Below are 21,512 nucleotides of genomic sequence, written 5' to 3' on the forward strand. Positions count from 1 at the left end.
GTTGGCTCTCGTGGAATATCAGATTGAGGAATCTCATTGAAAGTTTCAGATGACATCATATTAATACAAATGAAGCTCTAAGCTCCAAAACCTTAAAATTACTCCTTGTATTTTGGAACAGGTTAAAATATAAAATATTTTATCAGGAGAAGAACATGAGACCCTGTCCTTTTTCTTCTGGTTGCTTTTGGCTATGTGAACTTTAAATCAATGTTGTATGTTGAGATTCTGGCTCAATCAATGGGTTTAGGTGAGATTGTGTGGACAGATGTAATTTCACCACAAAAGGATCACTCAGTCAAAACTCCATGATTTGAGCCAAAGTCTGGTCGTCAAAGCCACAATCGCAGTATGGTCTCTTTCTAATTTTCCACTCTTGTAGCAAGAGATCACATCTTCTCTGGCTCGGTCTCAAACAGTTCATGGCGGACTAGAAACTAAACATTAAAAACAAATTGTTTGGATGGTGAATATGGTCTGGATTTCTCAACAAGGATTAAATCATCAGTAAGAAAATGTTAAAATGTGGATTAGGAATATGATGGACATAGCACGCCTTGAAGAAATGAGACTCCGACTAATAGATAAATATGACCAATTCTTAAGGAGTTGGTCTCCTTTCATCGACTTTTTGGAATCATGTGATGCAGCGGTACCGTAAGGATTGCTGATTTCAGTTCATGACGCTGATAGATCTACATCTCCGAATACAGATTTGAAAAATTCTCTTTTAAGGGGCCTTCTCTTCTATTTCTACTTTCCACTTTCTCTCTTCCTTTTTTAAAAAATTTTTATATACACACTTCACGTTTTTCTACTCTCTACCATCTATTTCTCCACTTTGTCCCCTTTCTATTGTTTTCTTTTTCTTGTCCTGCTTACTTCCTTCTTATAACATAAAACTAGAGGTTGTACATAGAATGGATTACGGTATTACATAGTTGGCACCTAAAATTAGGTGCCACTGTACTGTTTTGTGCTGTATTAACTTCTAATAAAATTAAAAAAAAAAAAAAAAAAAAAAAAAAAAAGAAAAATTTAACCAAAGAACGGTGAGAGAGTGGGATTAAGTGGAATTCAAATATGGAGTTGATGAAGGAAATGGTAAGAATTAATTTAGGGAAGGTTGGATATGAACATCAGGGAAGGAGAGAATAAAGGATTACAATGATAGATATAGATGGGGGAAACTTGAAAGAGGCTTAAACATAAGCATAAAGGTAGACACAAAACGCTGGAGTAACTCAGCTGGACAGGCAGCATCTCTGGAGAGAAATGAATGGATGAGGTTTTGGGGTTGAGACTCTGCTTCGGAACCAAAAACTATGGCATGAGCTGGTTGGGCTGAATGACTTGTTTGTACACCATTTGACCTACATAAAACCTAAAGGGCACTTGAGTTTGCAAACTGTCAAGAGTGTTTAATTGTCATACGGAACCATCGTAGTTAGGTTTGTGAGGGTTGCAGTTCAAGTGTCAGATCGTTGATGGGAAGTAGCTGTTCTTGAATCTGCATGCAACAGTTGTCAGGTTCCTGCACCTCTCCTCGATGGTAGAATCAAGATGAGAGCATGGTGTGGGCTTTTAATGAAATTAGCTGGCATCTTGAGGCAGCTAATATCCTATAGTCCCTTTTGATGGTGGGGAGATCAATACCCATGATAGAACGAGCAATATCCACTACTTTTTTGGGTGTTGGAGTCACCAAGCCGTAATACAACTAGTCAGTATACTCTCTTCATACAGCTGCAGAGGGTTGATAGAGTGTTTGGCTACATGCCACATATTAACCATATTCTATTATGATCCTTCAAGGGGGATGTCTACTGATTCATTTAATTTCCCTAGTCTTCTCCGAAAATAGCAGCGTTGATGTGGTTTCTTGGCAATAGTGTCAATGTGGTTAGATCAGGAAAATTGGTGGTGATATTTACACCTCAGGAACTTGAAGCTCTCAACCATCCCCACTTCAGCACCATGGATGCACTCTCCCCGACTAACTTAAAAGTGATGTCTGAAGGACCCTTGTGTAAGTCAGTTATACAAGTCAGAAACAGAAGTATGACTGTGCACGTGTAAATTAACAAATCATGCTGTATAGTACCAGTGGGAAACCAAGTGTGATGTTGGACATGGAGACCACATGGGAGCTCTGAAGCAGAGATCACATTGGTGCATCCACAGATCTGTTCTGTAGTATGTTTAGAATAGAATAGTTTCTTTATTGTCATTGTAACATGGGCCATGTACAACGAAATTTAAAATGTCAGCCAGTCAGTGCAGCATTCAAACATTTCTAAAGCTAACGAAACATCCACGGTAAAATAATAAAGATAAGCAAATAAATAAAAAACACAGACAAAGCACGCATACACACCCAACCCTCCATCCTTCTGTCGATTTCACCGTTACCACAGTCCCTTAGTCTGTATCGCCCCTGCGTTCCTTGGCGGCCACATTTAGTGCTTTTATAGCAGTGGGGTAAAAACTGTTTTGTAGTCTATTTGTCCTTGTCCTTGTGGATCTGTACCGTCTGCCTGACGGCAACAGTTCAAACAGGGAGTGTCCGGGGTGGGAGATGTCCTTTATTATATTCTGGGTTTTTTTGGTGCAGCGGGAACTGTGTAGGTCCTCCAAGGTAAGGAGAGGGCAGCCGACAATCCTCTGGGCGTTGTCAATTGCCCTCTGGAGCGCTTTCCTCTGAGCCACTGTGCAGCTGGTGTACCACACGCATACACAGTATGTTAGTATGCTCTCAATGGAGCACCGATAAAAGGACAACAGCAGCCTCTGAGTGATGTTGTTCTTCCTGAGCACCCGCAGGAAGTGCAGTCTCTGCTGGACCTTTTTCAGCAGCGCAGTGGTGTTCACGCTCCACGTCAGGTCCTCCTCAATGTGGATTCCCAGGAAGCGGAAATCCGCCACCCTCTCTACACAGTCCCCTCTGATGGTCAGTGGTACCATGTCCGTTTTGTTTTTCCTGAAGTCTATTATTACCTCCTTCGTCTTTGAGGTGTTGAGGAGCAGGTTATTTTCTTCGCACCACACTGTCAGCTGCTCCACCTCATCCCGGTAGGCGTACTCGTCCCCCGCGGAGATGAGTCCCACCACTGTAGTGTCATCCGCAAATTTGACAATGGTGTTGCTGTGGTGGGCGGGGGTGCAGTCATGCGTGTAGATGGTGTAGAGCAGGGGGCTCAGTACACAGCCCTGTGGAGAGCCGGTACTGAGGCTGAGGGCCGTGGATGTGTGATGGCCCACTCTGACTCTCTGGCTTCAACCCGACAGGAAGCTATTTATCCACGTACAGGTGGAGTGTGGAAGTCCCAAGTCCCCCAGTTTGTCCACATTTAGAGTTTAAACTCTAAACTGGAGTTTAGAAGGATGAGGGGCTATCTTCTAGAAACATATACAATTATAAAAGGACTGTACAGACTAGATGCAGGAAAAATGGTCCCAATGTTGGGCGAGTCCAGAACCAGGGGCCATAGTCTTAGAATAAAGGGGAGGCCATTTAGGACTGAGGTGAGAAAAAACTTTTTTCACCCAGAGAGTCGTGAATTTGTGGAATTCCCTGCCACAGAGGGCAGTGGAAGCCAAGTCACTGGATGGATTTGAGAGAGAGTTAGATAGAGCTCCAGGGGCTAGTGGAATCAGGGGATATGGGGAGAAGGCAGGCACGGGTTATTGATTGTGGACGATCAGCCATGATCACAATGAATGGCAGTGCTGGCTCAAAGGGCCGAATGGCCTCCTCCTGCACCTATTTTCTATGTTTCTATGTTGCTCAGGTTGACAGTCTTTTAATTTTTATGATTTCATAGAAAAATCACCCATATTCCTTGCAGGTTATCATCTTACTTACATTCTGCTGTTCCTCATCCATGTGGAAGTCTGCTGCATGTGTTTCATTAGTGTCTTAGACAGGAACTGATGGAATTTGCTCAAGTGAGACAAACTAGTGGCAGTGAAAGGCTATCTTGGGACTTGAACTTGCAACCTATTAAATGGGAGTCAAGATCTTAGCTTCTTAAGCTGTCGTCCCTCCCTCCTTTTCCATCACATTATATCAGAAGCTTATAGATTTGAACTCTACTTAATTTTCTGTTTTATAATGTGAACATTTCACCTTTTAAAAAAAAAAAAAAGTAGACTGCTTGGAATGATTTACACCATAATTGGCGTCCATTATAACTGAAAGAAGCATTTTAGTAATAGCATGATATTAGCAATACAATGTAAAGTCTATTAAACAATGAATTCTTGTTTTATTAGTGTACATGCTGTGATACAGGCAATTGTTTATGCTCAGAACATTCCACAAATAGTAGTGAGATTAATGATCAGTTAACCTGTTTTATGATATTGATTAAGGGAGAAATGTTTGGCCAAGAGGTACATTTAGTAAATGACTTTCCATGTCTCATATATATCCAGAATGTGTCACATACAAACTGCATCAGTTGCTGAGACCACATTTAATAGTAAGATTAAACGAGAACTTACCAGTTCGAAGTTTGATCTGTATTTTATGAGGAGTTACGATGAGGGATTACGTGAAGAACCCGCTCAGTGCGCAGGTGCGGCATACTTCCAAGCAGCGGTGTGGAATCACAGATAGACACAGTTATTTGAAGTAAACATAGTAAAGATTAAGGAGACATCAGTTTACTAGTTTGATCTATATAATGAGGGTGGGAGCGGAGGGCACGTAATCCCTCATCGTAACTCCTCATAAAATACAGATCAAACTTCGAACTGGTAAGTTCTCGTTTAATCTTACTATTTTACTTCGGAGTCACGTGAGTGACTACGTGAAGACTTCAAAGTTCTGTGATTTCAAACCGTGTAACAGTTTTATTTTTCACTCACTGCCAAAGTTCTTGAGGAGGAAGTGTTATCGTAATCAAACCAATGGATCTGCTTTTTCAAGAAACAGAAAGGTATTTATTAACAATAACAAAAATAAATAGCTCCCCTGAGCTTAAATTAAATATTTGCAGTTTGTAATATTCTGTCTGCAAATAAGTCAGGTTTTATCCAAGGTTTATTATAAAAAAACATTCTGAACGTCGTTTCCCTCGACCATCCTGCCGTATTGAGAATGTGGTCAACCGGGACGTCCATTCGTTCAGCCACTGATGTCGATGCTGCCCTAGTGGAATGGGATTTAAATGTATTAGTGTCTATTCCGGCAGCTTTCAGTACCTGTTTGAGCCACCGTGAAGTGGTTTGGCTCGTTACCCCGCCATGAGGTTTCTTGTGGCTGACCCATAGGGCTTTTTCTCTCCCTCTGAGATTGTGGGTTGTGTCTATATATTGTTGTAGATGGGTCACCACACACAACCTTGGCTCTGGTGGGTAGGCCCGGAATACCACCAGTGAATTGGGCGTTCCTGGCCTGCTTTGTTTCACCAGACCTAGAATGATAAACGTAATCTGGTCTGGGGCGACCTCCATGTTGTCCAGTCTTAATTTGTGCAGCAACTGGATCCTCTGAGCGGCTGCGAGTGCCATTAACATGAGCGTCTTTAATGTAGATATCTCGAGGCTGAGGGATCTAGCTCGTGGCCATTCCCTGAGGTATGTCAATACCACACTGATATCCCAAATATGGGTATACCTGGGTTTAGGGGCTTAATATTAAAATTGCCCTTCATGAGTTTTACCACCAGAGGATGGGATCCCATGGCCTGCTGTCCTGCTGGTTTTAGGTAAGCAGACAGGCCGCTTTGTGCTGTATTGATGGCACTGTAACTGATCCCTTCGTCATGGTGTAGATGGGCCAGGAACTCCAGCACGTCGGTGGTTGTGGCAGTTGCATATGTTGTCCCTGTTTCCATGGCAGTACTTCTCCCATTTTTGATACAGGTTAAATACTGCCTCCTGGTGGATGTTCGCAGGGATGCCGACATGGTGGTGATGGTTCATTCGGATAATCCCAGTCCCTGGTAAGGTCTATTCAAAACCTACAACCCAGGAGTTTGATGTTTTCATGGCATGGGTGGCTTATGCCTGATACTGGGTGAGTCAACAACCGTGGTCCACTAGGGAAATCCATAGGTGACTCGACCACCATGTCGTGATGAACTGGGAACCATGGCTGTGTAGGCCAGTCGGGCACCATCAATATCCCAGAGGCAGAGTCCATCTGTATTGCGAAGTACCCGACTGATGAGGCAGAAGGGAGGGAAAGCAAAAAGCAGAAATTCCCCCAATCCAGCGTGTAGGCATCTACCGCTGCTGCCTCTGGTCTGGTTCCCAAGTCACATACATAGGTAACTGGTGATTCCGTCTTGTTGCAAACAAATCGATATCTGGCGTTCCATATTGCTTAATAACTTTAGCAAATATTTTGGGTTTAACATCCATTCGATGTTATCATTATTAAATTTTTCCGTGACCTGGTGTCTGCCACTGTATTTAGCTTACCTAGTAGATAGGCAGCCGATAGTAAAATATGTCTTTCGACACACCATTGCCAGATCTGATTGACCAATTTGTCGCACGATAATGATTTTATGCTCCCCATATGGTTAATATAAGCCACCACCATAGTATTATCAATCCGTAACCGCACATGCAAGTGCTGCATTTTAGATGCATATGCTTTTAAAATCATAATACTCAACATTTCTAAATTGATGCCCAGTGTGTGTGGTAATGATGACTCTGGTTAGTCCATCTGGCACCTGTGCTGGATATGGAGTTAGTTCCCCCCCCCCCCCCCCCCCCCCCCCCCCCCCCCCCCCCAGGCTTGAGCACTGGCATCTGATTAATAACTAAAGTAGGGTTAGCCACACATTCTCCCCCCCCCCCCCCCCACTGTAGCTCTGATATAGCTCCAGTGGGTAATTTCATGATTCGATCATAGTGACCCGAATATCGTTTTAGTGCATGTACCTTTGTTCTTTGTAGATTTTGATAGTGCAAAGGTCCGATTTGTCCATGGTAGTACATGGCTTCAACCTAGATTTATCTGGAGTAGGACGAACCCCAGTGTTTCAAGGAGCTGTTTTGTAGCTAATACTGCTGCCACAGCCAATTCCTTTGTTTCCCTACTATGAGAATATCATCCAGATATGCTATGACAATATGCTTTTGTTTCCTTAGTATTCCCATGGCTACTTTTAATATTTTGGTGAATTGTCTAGGGGCTGGAGTTAGACCATTGGGCAATCTCTATACTACCACAGCTGCCCCAACCAGCTAAATTTTAGGTATCTGCAATGATCCTTGTGTATGGGTATTAGATAGTAAGCATCTTTAATATCAATGCTTGCTATAAATTATCCTTTGGAGATCAGTTGTCTGACAGTAACAAACGTCTCCATCTTGAAATGTATATACTCAACAAACTTATTTAGTGATGTTAAGTCAATGATGATGCGACTTCCACCATCTTTTTTTTTTTGGGACTATATTTGATACAAATTTGAACTGGCGATAATATTTCTGATGATGATAACTGAATTTTGTATCCACTTTTCTTCCTTGAGTAAGTTCCCTTAGGGCCAATGTTGAACTGGCGATATACTCTGATATAACTGAATTTTGTATCCACTAATGTTGTTGAGTATATACTAGTTACTCGTGACATTACCCCATGCTTCTTTAAACAAGTGTATTCGCCCCCTGTTAGTAGAGCACCCTTGTTCTCTATATGCTGGCAGAAACCAGACCCACCTACCTCCATGGTTATGGGTATTCTTCTGTTTCCTCCTGGTCCAACGAGTCTTACACGTCGTATGACGTGGTGGGGGTGGCGCGTTTTCCCTGGGGCCTGCTCTGGGCCCTGGCCTGAAAGGCTTACAGGATTGGCATGCAGGCCCCGAGCTTTCACCAGTACCATAAGGTATACCCAGCTGGTGGATGCATTAGAGGTACTGCTGACTGGTTTACGTGTGGTGCTCATTCCAGACACTGCCGCCTTACCCCGATATTTTTGACACGTCGTCCAGTTTTTTGAAAAACTTTGTTTGAAGAAGGGTTTTTGGCCCGAAACGTTGCCTATATCCTTCGCTCCATAGATGCTGCTGCACCCGCTGAGTTTCTCCAGATTTTTTTGTGTACCTTTTTAAAAACTTGGCTTGATCACGGATCCTTCTGTCTGGCTAAGTTGTTGTGTCGGCGTTCTCACAGTCTTGTGAATTTTGGTTGAAGGCAGGTTTTATAACTTCCTGAGAAGTTGCGGGGCACTGCGAACAGTAGGGTCAGGTGTTTTGCCATACTACCCTGACCTCTGGAAGAGCATGTGAATGATAGCCGACATCAGGCATATCAAATTCATTTTTAAATATTGGGTTTTTTGAGAGCGATGCTCAATGTATCCCCCAATAAATGGTGGGTCAATTTGAGTAATGTAATTTAGGGGAGGCGTGATGAATCCAACACCTCATGACTACCTGTCTTGGAGAGGTTCTTTGAAAAGAACAGGTAGTAAGCTGGTCTGTCAGTCGAGACTGAAATTTATCTCGCTAGTGGTGAAGCCACATAGCGGCCACACCCAGCAGCTGTTCCTGATCCTGTACCTCAAGCATACTCCCGATGTTGTTCAGCCAGTGACCCCTCTTCTTTGACCAGCCCAGCTCTGGTCCCATCAATCCCTCGACAAGGGAGATGGCCAGTGCAATAGCACTGGGGTGGGAGTGTTAGCTCCCTTGGCAGCGACCCCTTTTTTCTGGAGTTTTTAGCTCCATGACCTCCTCTGGCTTGGGGAAACAGACATACTTGTTTTTTGTATGAAGTGCTGATCCCATCTTCCGTGTCTGTCTCCAGCCTGAGGTTTGGTCTTACCTTGTTGTTAGAGGCTGTCTGCCGTTTTTGGGCGGCATTTCAGCGGTTCTCGGGCGGCGAGTCTCCTTGTCGGGAGTCTGCAGGGGTGCCAGCCGGTTTTTAAATTTCCCTCCGGTCCGCTGCTGTTAGTCAAACAGCTGTTTAGCGGACCGGGCATCAGCGCAGCACCCGTGTCTGTGGACCGCAGCGTGTGCGGTCCCGTTGCCGCCTCTCCCCCCTCCACTGTCGGCTCCTTCGCTGGAGTCGAACGGGGGCCGCTTCCCTCTGCTGCTTTGCTCCCCCTGGAGCAAAAAACACAAGGAAAAGACCGATTAAGGTAAGTAACTTACCTGAGCGGGGTTCTTCACGTAGTCCTTTCTTCCGAAGTAAAATTACCACATTTTTAATTTTCTATGTGTCCTAGTTGAAATCAAACTGACATCTCTAGCAGCAAACTCGATTGTCAAATCTATAAATATACACCCTTGTTTACAGTATTGAAGCATTTCAGAAAATAGGTTTTAAAAGATGCAAAATGAAAAGGAAAATACAACTATAGTTGGCTGCTGAATTATAAAAAAAAAGTCACACCATTTAAGGGACTGACAAAACCAAATTTGTAACCTTGCCAATATTTGAACCTCTCTCTCCTATAATATAAATTCTGCAATAAATAGGAAACTAGAGATTATATTTTGTAGTTGTAACCAATTTCTAATCTGAATCTAGTTTTAAAATTAAGGCCAGACATTGGAAGTTCAAAACCAAGTCAATGCTTAGATGATAATGTAGTGTGATTCATGAACCTGCCAAGTATATAGTACTCAAGGGCACTGTCAATGATTGATCAACTGGTCTGGCTCATTAATGATATCTGGATGGAGAAACCTGTCACTGAGAGGTTTCCCACATGCTACCATATATTTTGCAAACCAATGCTCTAAAGGGCACTGCACATTCCAAAAATACTCTGTTCTTTACTAGTTATGTTTAAGGTTTATCTATACTTGTTATTTATCTAGCCTTATTCCTGCCACCTGTGGCAGCGTGCTCTGAATTTAGAGAAATGCTATGGGTCTTATTGGGGAAAGACTATAGATACCTCAGCAACTTGATTCAGTCGCTGTTAAACATGTGGTTTTCAATACATGATTGATTTGGTTTCCGATCAATATGGATTTGAGAAAATATGCTGACTGAGCTTTAACTTCAAAACAAATTGAGAGCAATTAATGTGTTCCAAATTTTACACATTAAACATAGAAAATAGGTGCCAGCACCCCCATTCAATATGATCATGGCTGATCATCCAAAAATCAGTACCCCTTTCTGGCTTTTTCCCCATATCCCTTGATTCCCTGAACCCCAAGAGCTAAATCTAACTCTCTCTTAAAAACATCCATTTCGTTGCATTTCGTTATCTCTGTACTGTACACTGACAATGACAATTAAAATTGAATCTGAATCTGAATCTGAATCTGAATCTGAATCTGATCCAGCGAATCAGCCTCCACTGCCTTCTGTGGCAGACAATTCCACAGATTCACAACTCTCTGGGGGAAATGCATTTCCAGAAGGCATTTGTTGTATCAAAAGTTATTGAGTAAGGAATAAGGGATATACCTTGTAAGATGTAGAAGGTAGAACATTCACGAACAAACAGGAAACAGAGAAGGTGCAAATGGATATTTTTCTCGTAAGAATGACGTGATGAATAGTGTCAACTGGGATTGTCACAAAGGATATACATTTTTTAAATTTGTATACCTTGTGAGAGCGTAACATATGGTTATCAAAAATGCTAAGGACCTATAGATAGATGGAAAAGTATGTTGTGAGGGTATGAAGGTTGGTTAAATGGCAAATCATACTATTGAAGGGCCAAGAGGTTGTGCAGCTGTGAGATGCAAAATGATCTATCTGGGTGTTCTAGTACATGATTCACAAAGGCAAGTATGCAGACATAGCATGTAATTATGAAAGCTGCCCAATGTTAATGACTATTATTGTTTTTGGCTATTATTAGAGGAATTAAGTACAGAAGGCTATTCTTCAGTTATATAGAGCGTTGGTGATCAAATGGTGTACAATATTGTATTGGTTAACTTATTTAAGGAAATATGTTAGTATGTTGGAACCAGTTCACAAAGGCTTACTAACACCTGGAACAATAATGTTACTTTGAGGAAAGTTTGGACATACTATCCTTGAATCTGCTGGAGTGTATAAGAAGGAGAGGGAACTGCATCAAAACATGATCCTGCCAACAGCTTGTTTCTTTTTCTACCCCTTATATGTTCACATATGTTTGTATCCCCTGGGCCGGATGGTCTGCATCCCAGGGTCCTCAGGGAGGTGGCTCTAGAAATAGGGCACGCATTGGTGATCATTTTCCAATGTTCAATAGATTCAGGATCACTTCCTGTGGATTGGAGGATAGCTAATGTTATCCCACTTTTCAAGTAAGGAGCGAGTGAGAAAACGGGGAATTACGGTTTTCGGTGGTGGGAAAGATGCTGGAGTCAATTATTAAAGAGGTAATAATGGGGCATTTGGATAGCAGTAAAATGATTAGTCCAAGTCAACATGGATTTATGAAAGGGAAATCATGCTTGACTAATCTTCTGGAATTTTTTGAGGATATGACAAGTAAAATGGATGAAGGGGTGCCAGTGGATGTAGTGTATCTAGACTTTCAGAAAGCCTTTGATAAGGTCGCGCACGGCAGACTGGTGACTAAAATTAGAGCACATGGTATTGGGGGTAGAGTCTTGACATGGATAGAAAATTGGTTGGCAGACAGGAAGCAAAGAGTAGGAGTGAACGGGTCCTTTTCAGGATGGCAGGCAGTGGCGAGTGGAGTGCTGCAAGGCTCGGTGTTGGGGCCGCAAATGTTTACCATATATATAGTAATGATTTGGAAGAGGGAATTAGGAGCAACACTAGCAAGTTTGTGGATGACACAAAGCTGGGTGGCAGTGTGAACAATTAAGAGGATGTTAGGAGGTTGCAGGGTGACCTGGACAGGTTGAGTGAGTGGGCAGATGCGCGGTAGATGCAGTATAATATAAATAAATGTGAGGTTATCCACTTTGGCGGCAAAAACAAGGGGGCAGATTATTATCTCAATGAGATTAGGTTAGGTAAGGGGGAGGTGCAGCGAGACCTGGGTGTCCTTGTACACTGGTCACTGAAAGCTGACTTACAGGTACAGCTGGCAGTGAAGAAAACTAATGGAATGTTGGCCTTCATAACAAGAGGATTTCAGTATAGGAATAAAGAGGTTCTTCTGCAATTGTATAGGGCTCTGGTAAGACCACATCTGGAGCTTGTGCACAGTTTTGGTTTCCTAATTTGAGGAAGGACATCCTTGTGATTGAGGCAGTGCAGCGTAGATTCACGAGATTGATCCCTGGGATGGTGGGACTGTCATATGAGGAAAGATTGAAAAGACTAGGCTTGTATTGACTGGAGTTTAGAAGGATGAGGGGGCATCTTATAGAAACATATACAATTATAAAAGGACTAGACAAGCTAGATGCAGGAAAAATGTTCCCAATGTTGGGCGAGTCCAGAACCAGGGGCCACAGTCTTAGAATAAAGGGATGGCCATTTAAGACTGAGATGAGAAAAAACTTTTTCACCCAGAGAGTTGTGAATTTGTGGAATTCCCTGCTACAGAGGGCAGTGGAGGCCAAATCACTGGATGGATTTAAGAGAGAGTTAGATAGAGCTCTAGGGGCTAGTGGAGTTAAGGGATATGGGAAGAAGGCGGGCACGGGTTATTGATTGTGGACGATCAGCCATGATCACAATGAATGGTGGTGCTGGCTCGAAGGGCCGAATGGCCTCCTCCTGCACCTATTTTCTATGTTTCTATGCATGATTTTAATTCCGTGGCTGATCCATCTATCAAGATTTAAGGTTACACAGGTATATTAAAATGATGTCCATAAACAGATGTGCTGCTCACCTTTCACCCACAGGGTGAGTCTATATGAGAAGGTATAAATGTGAAGAGTTTCAATATTAGTATGCAATAAAAAAGAAAATTGCTCCCTTGTACTGGTTGAATCTAATCTGTTGCATTTTTTGTGGCTATTTAAAAGACTGCATCGTGTAGGATGGAACTTCAGATGCTGGTTTACAATAAAGAAGGACAGATAATGCTGGGGTAACTCACAGAGACAGGCAGCATCGCTGAAGAGAAGGAGTGCTGTGTCGGGGGGGAGACTGCATGCTTAAAACAAATATGATAAAAACCACACCTGTGCAAATCACAATGAAGACTGCTTCCTATTAGCATATTCTTGGGAGCTATTGAAATTACAAGAACATAAACAGATCACCACCAGTCCAAATTACATTATGATGGTTGCCAAACAATTACCAAATGCAAATCTACCTACAAGGAAAATGGAGGTCAGTTTCTTCTTTGGGATAAAACTACCACTTTGTACCACCTTTGAAAATGTAGTATAATGGAGGCACAAGCTCTGAATAAGTTAGTTAGTCATACTATACAGAGATCTTGGTTGTATTGCTTAATATACACAAGCTTAATATACACAAGGCCAGTGGACGACATCGTCGGGAGCTCGCAGGTCACAGGCTGGTGCCTGTTTTCCGGAGCTCCCGCGGCAACAGCTGCGTCCGCTGGACTGGAGGGCGGCAGCTTCGACCACCCCGGGCCGCGGAGCTTGAACCGGCCCGTTTGCGGAGCTCAGTGAGCAGCGGGATTGACTCACCATCGCCCGGTGGGGTATCGCCTCAGCTCAGAGGGGGAAGAGGAGGGAAGAGACAGTAACCCTTAGATATTTTGCCTCCATCACAGTGAGGAGGTGCCTGGTGAACTCACTGTGGTGGATGTTTATTTGTGTTTATTGTGTGTTTTGTCGTTTATTATTACATGTATGGCTGCAGGCAACGACATTTCGTTCAGACCGAAAGATCTGAATGACAAATAAAGGGTCTAAGTCTTTGTCTTTTAAGAACCAGACTGTGCTTGGACGGGTGGATGGCAATGGAATGTATTGGTAGTCCTGGGAGAGGACCAGGATAAAGCCTTTCCCAAATGAAGCACAGACTTCGAGGCTCCTATCCATCAAAACTATCTGGCACAATTAAAATGACCACTGGTATGCATGAATCTTTGATATCCAATGACAAATTATTGAAGAAACTAGAATCCTCTTCCAAGAATATCTGTTTACTTGCTTTGTAGTATTTATCTGGCTAAAATCCTTCTAACTCGGGGAATAAAATAGATGCTTATGAAATGAAAGGTATATATTCAAAGTTTTGAATAGTTAATTTTAATAAACTCATTGCAGCTCAAATATACTTAAGTTATGGAATTTGTTCTGCAGGGAGCAATATAAACTTTATAAGTCTCTTTAATTATGTTCAAGAATAAAGAAAGCAACAAATCAAAGAGGCAAACAAGCTTCCAACAGATGGCTATGAAAAAAAACCCCAACATCTATCTCACAGGGATATTTAACATGCTTGTGATGTCTTCTGTCTAATGCTGTTTTTCAGTAGGAGGCCAATTCAAAATCTGTGCCACAGATGTGCTTTACAGCTTAACTATTTGGAAATGCTAGTTTAAATTAGTTTAGCTTTAAAGATGGATTATGCTTTCATATTCACTTTGCTTACTTTTTTAACAGTAACATCTGAACAAGTTTAACAACAATACTATATTGCGAGATTTGTGCCTGTCTGTTCATAAATAATTTGAATTCATAGAATGATAGATATTTTATGGTATGCAAAGCCACTCGTCCGATACTGTCTTCTAGAACTTCCAGAATGCTTCACACATGAAACTAAAATTGGGATCTAAAAGCACGTTAGAAGTTTAGGGGTAACATGAGGGGGAACTTCTTTACTCAGAGAGTGGTGGCTGTGTGGAATGAGCTTCCAGTGAAGGTGGTGGAGGCAGGTTTGTTTTTATCATTTAAAAATAAATTGGATAGTTATATGGACAGGAAAGGAATGGAGGGTTATGGTCTGAGCGCAGGTATATGGGACTAGGGGAGAATACGTGTTCGGCACGGACTAGAAGGGTCGAGATGGCCTGTTTCTGTGCTGTAATTGGTTATATGGTTAGACCAATGGAGTCACGGTGGCGCAGCAGTAGAGTTGCTGCTTCACAGCGAATGCAGTGCCAGAGACACAGGTTCGATCCCTATTACGGGTGCTGTCTGTACGGAGTTTGTGCGTTCTCCCTGTGACCTGCGTGGGATTTCTCCGAGATCTTCGATTTCCTCCCACATTCCAAAGACGTACAGGTTTGTAGGTTAATTGGCTTGGTAAATGTAAAAATTGTCCCTAGTGGGTGTAGGATGGTGTTAGGATGGTGTTAATGTGCGGACCTGGTGGGCCGAAGGGCCTGTTTCCGTGCTGTATCTTTAAACTAAAATAAACATATCTGGAGTTACACATTTTCAACCGATAAATGTGACACTCTGGATCTCCTCCTCCAAGGCTGGGTTTAGGAGGTCATTCACTGACTTTAATGGATCTGCTGCCTCGGGTGACATCACTGAAGCCCAGCATTTGTGGAAAGTGTGGGAATAAGCCATTGGAGGCTAATATTTGGGGGAGTAAGAAGCCGTCGTTGGAGTGAGTAGAATTGCTTAGCTGACTCGATGCACTAAATTCTCCAAGGTACAAATACCCTGAAGATGGTAAACTAACAGTCAGGCAATGAGTCACCTACTCCCAATGGATGGCAAATGGCTCTTTAGATATCAGTACAATAATATGGGATGAAAACGCTTGACTTCATTCCTTATGTGACATAAATTTCCTGCAGATGAAGGAAGTAGAATTCAATAATGTCGTAAGAAAGGTCGCCACCTAAAACATCACCTATCCATGTTCTGCAGAGATGTTGCCTGACCCGCTGAGTTACCTCAGGACTTTGTGTCTTTCTTTGGGTTAGAATTCAATTTAGGCCAGGGTAAAAAAACTAGCTGGGTCATAGGTGAGCATCCCTGATGAGTCTACCTTATATTTATTGCCAATTGCCAATTCCATTTGAGGAATTGTCGGTAAACTTCCATCTTCTGAAGCTCCTGCCACAATGTTCTTGGGCCCAGGATTTAGACTTGGGGATGATAGAACATAGAACAGTACCGCACAGCAATAGGTTCTTCAGCTCACATATTTTGTGCCAAACACGATGCTAAGTTAAACTGATCTCATCTGCGTGTATATAATCCATATCCATCTATTCCTTGCACTTCCGTGTGCCTATCTTAAAAGCCTCTTAAACACCACTATTGTATCTCCCACCACCACCACCACATCTGGCAATGTGTTCCAGGTCCCCACTGCTCTATGTGCAGAAATCTTGCCCCACACATCATGGTGAAAGCTCAATGATGCACTTACAGGTTGGTATGTTGTGAGACTTGAAGGGGAACCTCCAGTGGTGGTGTTATCACAGGGCTGCCAACTCTCACGCCTTTGGCGTGAGACTCACGCCCTGGAGCAATTTCTCACGCCCTCACGCTCACGACCGAGTTCTCACGCTGAGTTCAGTCCCTGCGCAATTTGTCCCTTAGCGCCGCGTGCCAGGGATCTGTGCGGTCCGGGGAAGCACGTCAGTTGGCGGCTGTGAGTGAGGTCGCGCCTCTTCTCTTGGTTGGATGTGCAGGCGCCGACAACACATCCAACCAAGCAGCCGGAGTTGGAACTAACCAGGTAAATCAGTTGTAAAACCTGGGGTTGAGGGGGGTGGTTCGGAATGGACATAAATTAAGTATAAATACGAGGAGTCCTCAGTAGTGTGTTTAGATCTTTTGCAAACTGTTCCCAGTGCAATATACGGGTTTTCGGCCCGTAACCCGAAAAACCGCGTGTGTTTTTTTACATTCGTTTTTGCGGGGTCGGGGCAGGTGAGCCGACCTGAGAACTGCGGACAGTGCGAGTGTCCCGGGCCGTCGGAGGCGTCTGAAGCGCCGCTGCCGCGAGAGTCTCTGTGCCGAAGGGACAGACTCTCAAAGGGAGGTGGAGAGCGAGAGAGAGGGGGGGAAGGAGACAGGGAGACAGCTCCTCTATAATCTTTGGTTCCGAGGGCTTCAGAGGTCCCGCAAGGTGCTGAGGCTTGCTCGCCGAGTTCAAGTCCGCCCTCTCTCTCCCCCACACCCCCTCCCCCCCCCCCTTCCTCTACCCCTCCCCCACTCCCTCGTCTCCCCCCTTCACTTCCATCTCCACCTCCCCCCCCCTCTCTCACCTTGCCCTCCCCCACTCTTCCCCCTTTCCCCCCCTTCCTCCCCCTCATCCCGCCCTCTCCCCTCCTCTCCCACCCCCCCCCCCCCCCCCCTCTCTGCCCCACGAGATAGGGTGGGGATGCGGTAAAAGGAGCCAATGAATACTATTAATATAATATCAAGGGGGGTGGTTAGTGAGTTTGTGACGCCGCAGACCGCCCTCGCAACCGCGCTTTGAGGAGACGGGACTCAACGGGTCCCCCCCCCTTTGTCTAGTGCTTAATAAAAACAAGGAAGGATTCTAGAATGTTTTATGATTCTGCCCCAAAATATGATAATTAAAATGACACGTGACAGGATATTGAAGTTTAGCAGGTCAGCAGTGTTGTGGTGGGGTCAAAAAACATTTAATATTCAAAGTACATTTTTCTCCTAATTCTTGAGTTAACAATCCAAGAGTGCAAATATCACTGGACAAACTAACTTCAGAAAGTTTAATTGGTTCAGATAAACGAAGTTCGGGATTTTTACAGCCACCAAGTAGCTCGCTGGCTTTTTTGAGAAAGATGGCTGTTGTAGATGCATTTTGATTATTTCTTGTCCATTATCTAGATAGAACAAAAAATTACATTTAACGGAAAGGCACATGCCTTAAGTCTACAAGACCACATTTTTGTAAAGTACAGAATTGTTTCCCTCTTCCAAAACACTAAGAGAAATTTTACACATTTAATAATTACCTGGCCGGGAAGAGGGAATAATTGGTCCATTACATTTCACTGCATTTCTACTACTCAAGCAAGTGCGATATAATTCTATATCGTTTGGGTGATCCCACATTTGAGTAATATCAGGGTTCGCTTTGAATCTCACCTTGCGCAAAGTGCAGCCTCGGCAGCCGTATGAAAAGGAAAACTATTCCCGACATAGCAAAAAGAGGTCGAAATGGCAGTCACTGACATGTGACGAGGTTTTCGCAAAGCGTGGCACGGTTGGCCGACCGGCGCGGGGCTGAGTGGAGCGCATGCACGCTGAGCAGGATTGAACGCGCTTGGGGCGTGTGCTGGGCGGATCAGAGGCGTGCGCGGAACCGGGCGCGCGCCATGTGGGATTCGGTGGTCTAGGGCGCGCCCTGTGGGGGTTCTAGGGCGCGCGCTATATGAGGGGTGGGTGGTCTAGGACATGCGCTACTTCGTCCATTACCGCCAAACTGGCCTCATGCAGGACGGTTGGGGCGCCATTTTAACCCCACCCCACCATTTCCAAAGGGCGAAAACCGCTGAGGTAAATTGAACCTTGGTTAAGAATTTTTTTTTTTTTTTAATCATCTCCACTGGGTCATCTCCATTTCAAAGAACAGTTCATTTCATAATTTATAGGAGCAGAATTGGGCTATTTGTTCCATCAAGTCTACTCCACCATTCAATCATGGCTGATCCATCTCTCCTTCCTAACCCTATTCTCCTGCCTTCTCCCCATAACCCCTGACACTCGTACTAATCAAGAATCTATCCATATCCTCCTTAATATATATCCATTGACTTTGCCTACATAATCTTCTGTGGCAATGAATTCCACAGATTCATCATTCTCTGACTAAAGAATTGTCTCCGCCCCTTTCTTAAGGAATGTCCTTTTATTCTGAATCTGAGGCTATGGCCTCTGGTCCTAGACTCGTTTATTTAAAGCAAAAATAAAACCATTATAAGGTGATGGGAAAGCTATTGGAGGGGATTCTGTGGGACAGGATCTTCCTGCATTTGGAAAGGCAAGGATGGTTTAGGGAATAATAGGGAAAAAAATGAAATAGTTTAAAAAAAACATGCTGTTCAACGTGAGCTTTAGTTCGTTAATCTACTTTTTGGGGGGAGTGGAATTTCTTTCAAAGCAGTGATCTTTGAATGACCAATTTGTGGTTGTTATATCTCCACCCCCAATCCTACACAAATTTAGCTGTTGACCTCTCAACTCATAACTTCCCTTCTTGTTGAGCCACTTTATGAAGCCGAACTTCTAACAGCATAATCTCATAATGTCACTGACTTCTGTGGTCATAACATTGTTGGCACTAGTCAGGAAAAAGGAGGCTTCTATCAGGTATAGGCAACTAACATCAAATCTCTTGAGGAGATTTAGGGATGTGGAAGTACATTTAAAAGGACTTTTTAGAAGGCAAAAAGAATGCACAAGATAGCTTTGGCAGATAAGGCAAAGGAAAATCCTAAATTTCTACAATTATATTAAGAGCAAAAAGGTAATGAGAGAGACCAGGCCCCCTTGTGGATCAGTGTGGTGGTCTGTGGAGCCATAGGAATTGGGTGAGATGTTAAAATAGTATTTTTCATCTGCATTAACTATGGAGAAGATCATAGAGGCTTAGAGATTAAGGGAAATGAATAGTGATGTATTGGAATACATCGGTATAAGAATAGAGCAGTTTCTCACGATCTTGAGGCAGAGTAAGGAGAATTAATCCTGGAGTTCAATCAAGGGTGTCCTAGGACATTGTATGGTTAGGTAAGAAAATGTATGGGCTCCAGGAGAGATATTTGCATTTTCTTTAGTCACGGATGAGGTACCAGAAGACTGGAGGATGGCCAGTGTTATGGCATTATTGAAGAAGGGCTGCGAGAACAAGCAAAGGAACTACAGGCTGGTGAACCCAACTTCAGTGGTGGGAAAGCTATTGAAGAGGATTCTGAGGGACAGGATCTTCCTGCATTTGGAAAGGCAAGGATGGATTAGGGATAGTCAGCAAGGCATTGTGCAATGGAAACCATGTGACACAAATTCGATTTGAGTTTTTTGAAGAAGTGATAAACATGATTGAAAGAGGCAGGACAGTAGATGTTGTCCATTTGAACTTTACCGAGGCCTTTGATAAAATAGTACTGCATGGTAAGCTTGTCTAGATAATTAGATCACATGGTATCCAGGCCTAGCTTGCCAATTAGATATAACATTGGCTTGGTGGAAGGAGAAATTAGGTGGTAGTGGGATGTTTTTTTTAAAGACTGGAGGCCGTGACTGGGATGGTTTTTTTAAAGACTGGAGGCCGTGACCAGTGGTGTGCCACAGGGATTTGTGCTGGGTCCACAGTAGATTGTCATCCATATTCACTTTTTGGATGACTCTGCTGGTTAGTGTGGTTAGTATGTACATTTATCATATTTATTTTTTTCAATAATTTTTGTATACATTTATAATTTATAAAAAAAACATATAATTTATAATTTTCTTTCTAATAGGCCTAATGTTTGTGGAAAACAATGTTGTTCTGGATGGAGTGTGAGCCAAAGTACAAACCGATGTATGAAACGTAAGTATGATATTGAAGAAAAATATTTTAATATTTGCATAACTGTTGTAAAATTCTGCTTCTGGTTGTTTGCATCTTATTAATATACAAAGTTAAATGCAAAATACTTATAACAGATTAATAAATCCTATTATACATATAAACTATTAGTACGAAACAAGCAAAGTTCTTACGAAAGGTTGGATAAATCTCTGAGATCACGCTATCAGAGAAAACAGCACAGTACCGACACCATTAGAAAAGTGTACAGAGTTATCCCATCCTTCCTGCTATTGGGCATACCTGGCAATCGCAAATACATCTTATCTTCCATAGCCCTTTGCACCACTTGCAATTTTGATCCAAACATGAGACCTGCTCAATCAGTCCAGAAGTTGGTGAAGAGGGAGCAAAATATCCTGTCTTGCCATCTGGAACATCATCAACCACTGCTACACTAAATACATCCACCACTCCATCCCACCCCCTTCAGACTACAGCCCTTATCCCTGTTGGTGTTTTCACCATCCCCCTGACCTCCCTCTTTCTGATGCAGAATGGTGAATCCTCAGCAGTGGCCTTACCATTGTATCCCTACGCCCATGTTACATACCTGTTGTTGAGCTCTTCATCCATCGCCTCAACCTACCCGCCTTTTTCTCCCGTAAGAAGGCCTCGCTGTCCAGTGTCGACCCCTTAGTAACACCCTTGTCTCCTTTTTGTTGCCTTTCTTCCCCCCTGCCCTTCTTTTTGTTTCCTTTTCATCTCTCACCCTCTTTCGTCTCCAACATTCTTCCGAGTCTGAAGAAGGGAGATGAAATCTCATTTCTGTATTCCTTCTCGTCATTGTTCAAGATTTGGCCTATTACAGTGTATAGTGACATGTTAAGGGCATGTTTTCTAAGTAAATCAATTACTCCCTGACAGAGGTGAAGAATTAAGCATTCCACTTAGATTATATATGACAGGGCTATGAACAAAGGTGACATGTGTAAAACCAAGCTTCCGAAGAAAAAGGATGAGAGTGAAAAAGACCATTTGCAAGAGTTTGTATACCACCAAATATTTTAGGAGCAGTTCTTTTATTTGAACATCAGAAGGAAACTGTGTGGGAGACATTTGTACTTTAGTAGTGGTATGGATGAATCCACTTCATATTCTGTATGCCTCCTTCCAGTAGGTCTCAAATTTAGCCACATAGTAAGTTTCAATTG

At 43.1% G+C, this 21,512-nt stretch overlaps 1 protein-coding gene across 2 annotated transcripts in view; it reads left to right on the forward strand.

Moving 5' to 3' along the window:
* Positions 1-21,512, forward strand: part of LOC129700001 (latent-transforming growth factor beta-binding protein 2-like) — a 191,045-nt gene that overhangs the window by 15,492 nt on the left and 154,041 nt on the right. For both annotated transcript variants that reach the window (XM_055640130.1, XM_055640131.1), the window contains exon 2: positions 20,249-20,319. In XM_055640130.1, coding sequence (XP_055496105.1) covers positions 20,249-20,319 — 71 coding nt within the window. The remainder of the gene's footprint in view (positions 1-20,248; positions 20,320-21,512) is intronic.

This window comes from Leucoraja erinacea, chromosome 9 (assembly GCF_028641065.1).
Source record: "Leucoraja erinacea ecotype New England chromosome 9, Leri_hhj_1, whole genome shotgun sequence".
Classification (NCBI taxonomy): Eukaryota; Metazoa; Chordata; class Chondrichthyes; order Rajiformes; family Rajidae; genus Leucoraja; species Leucoraja erinaceus.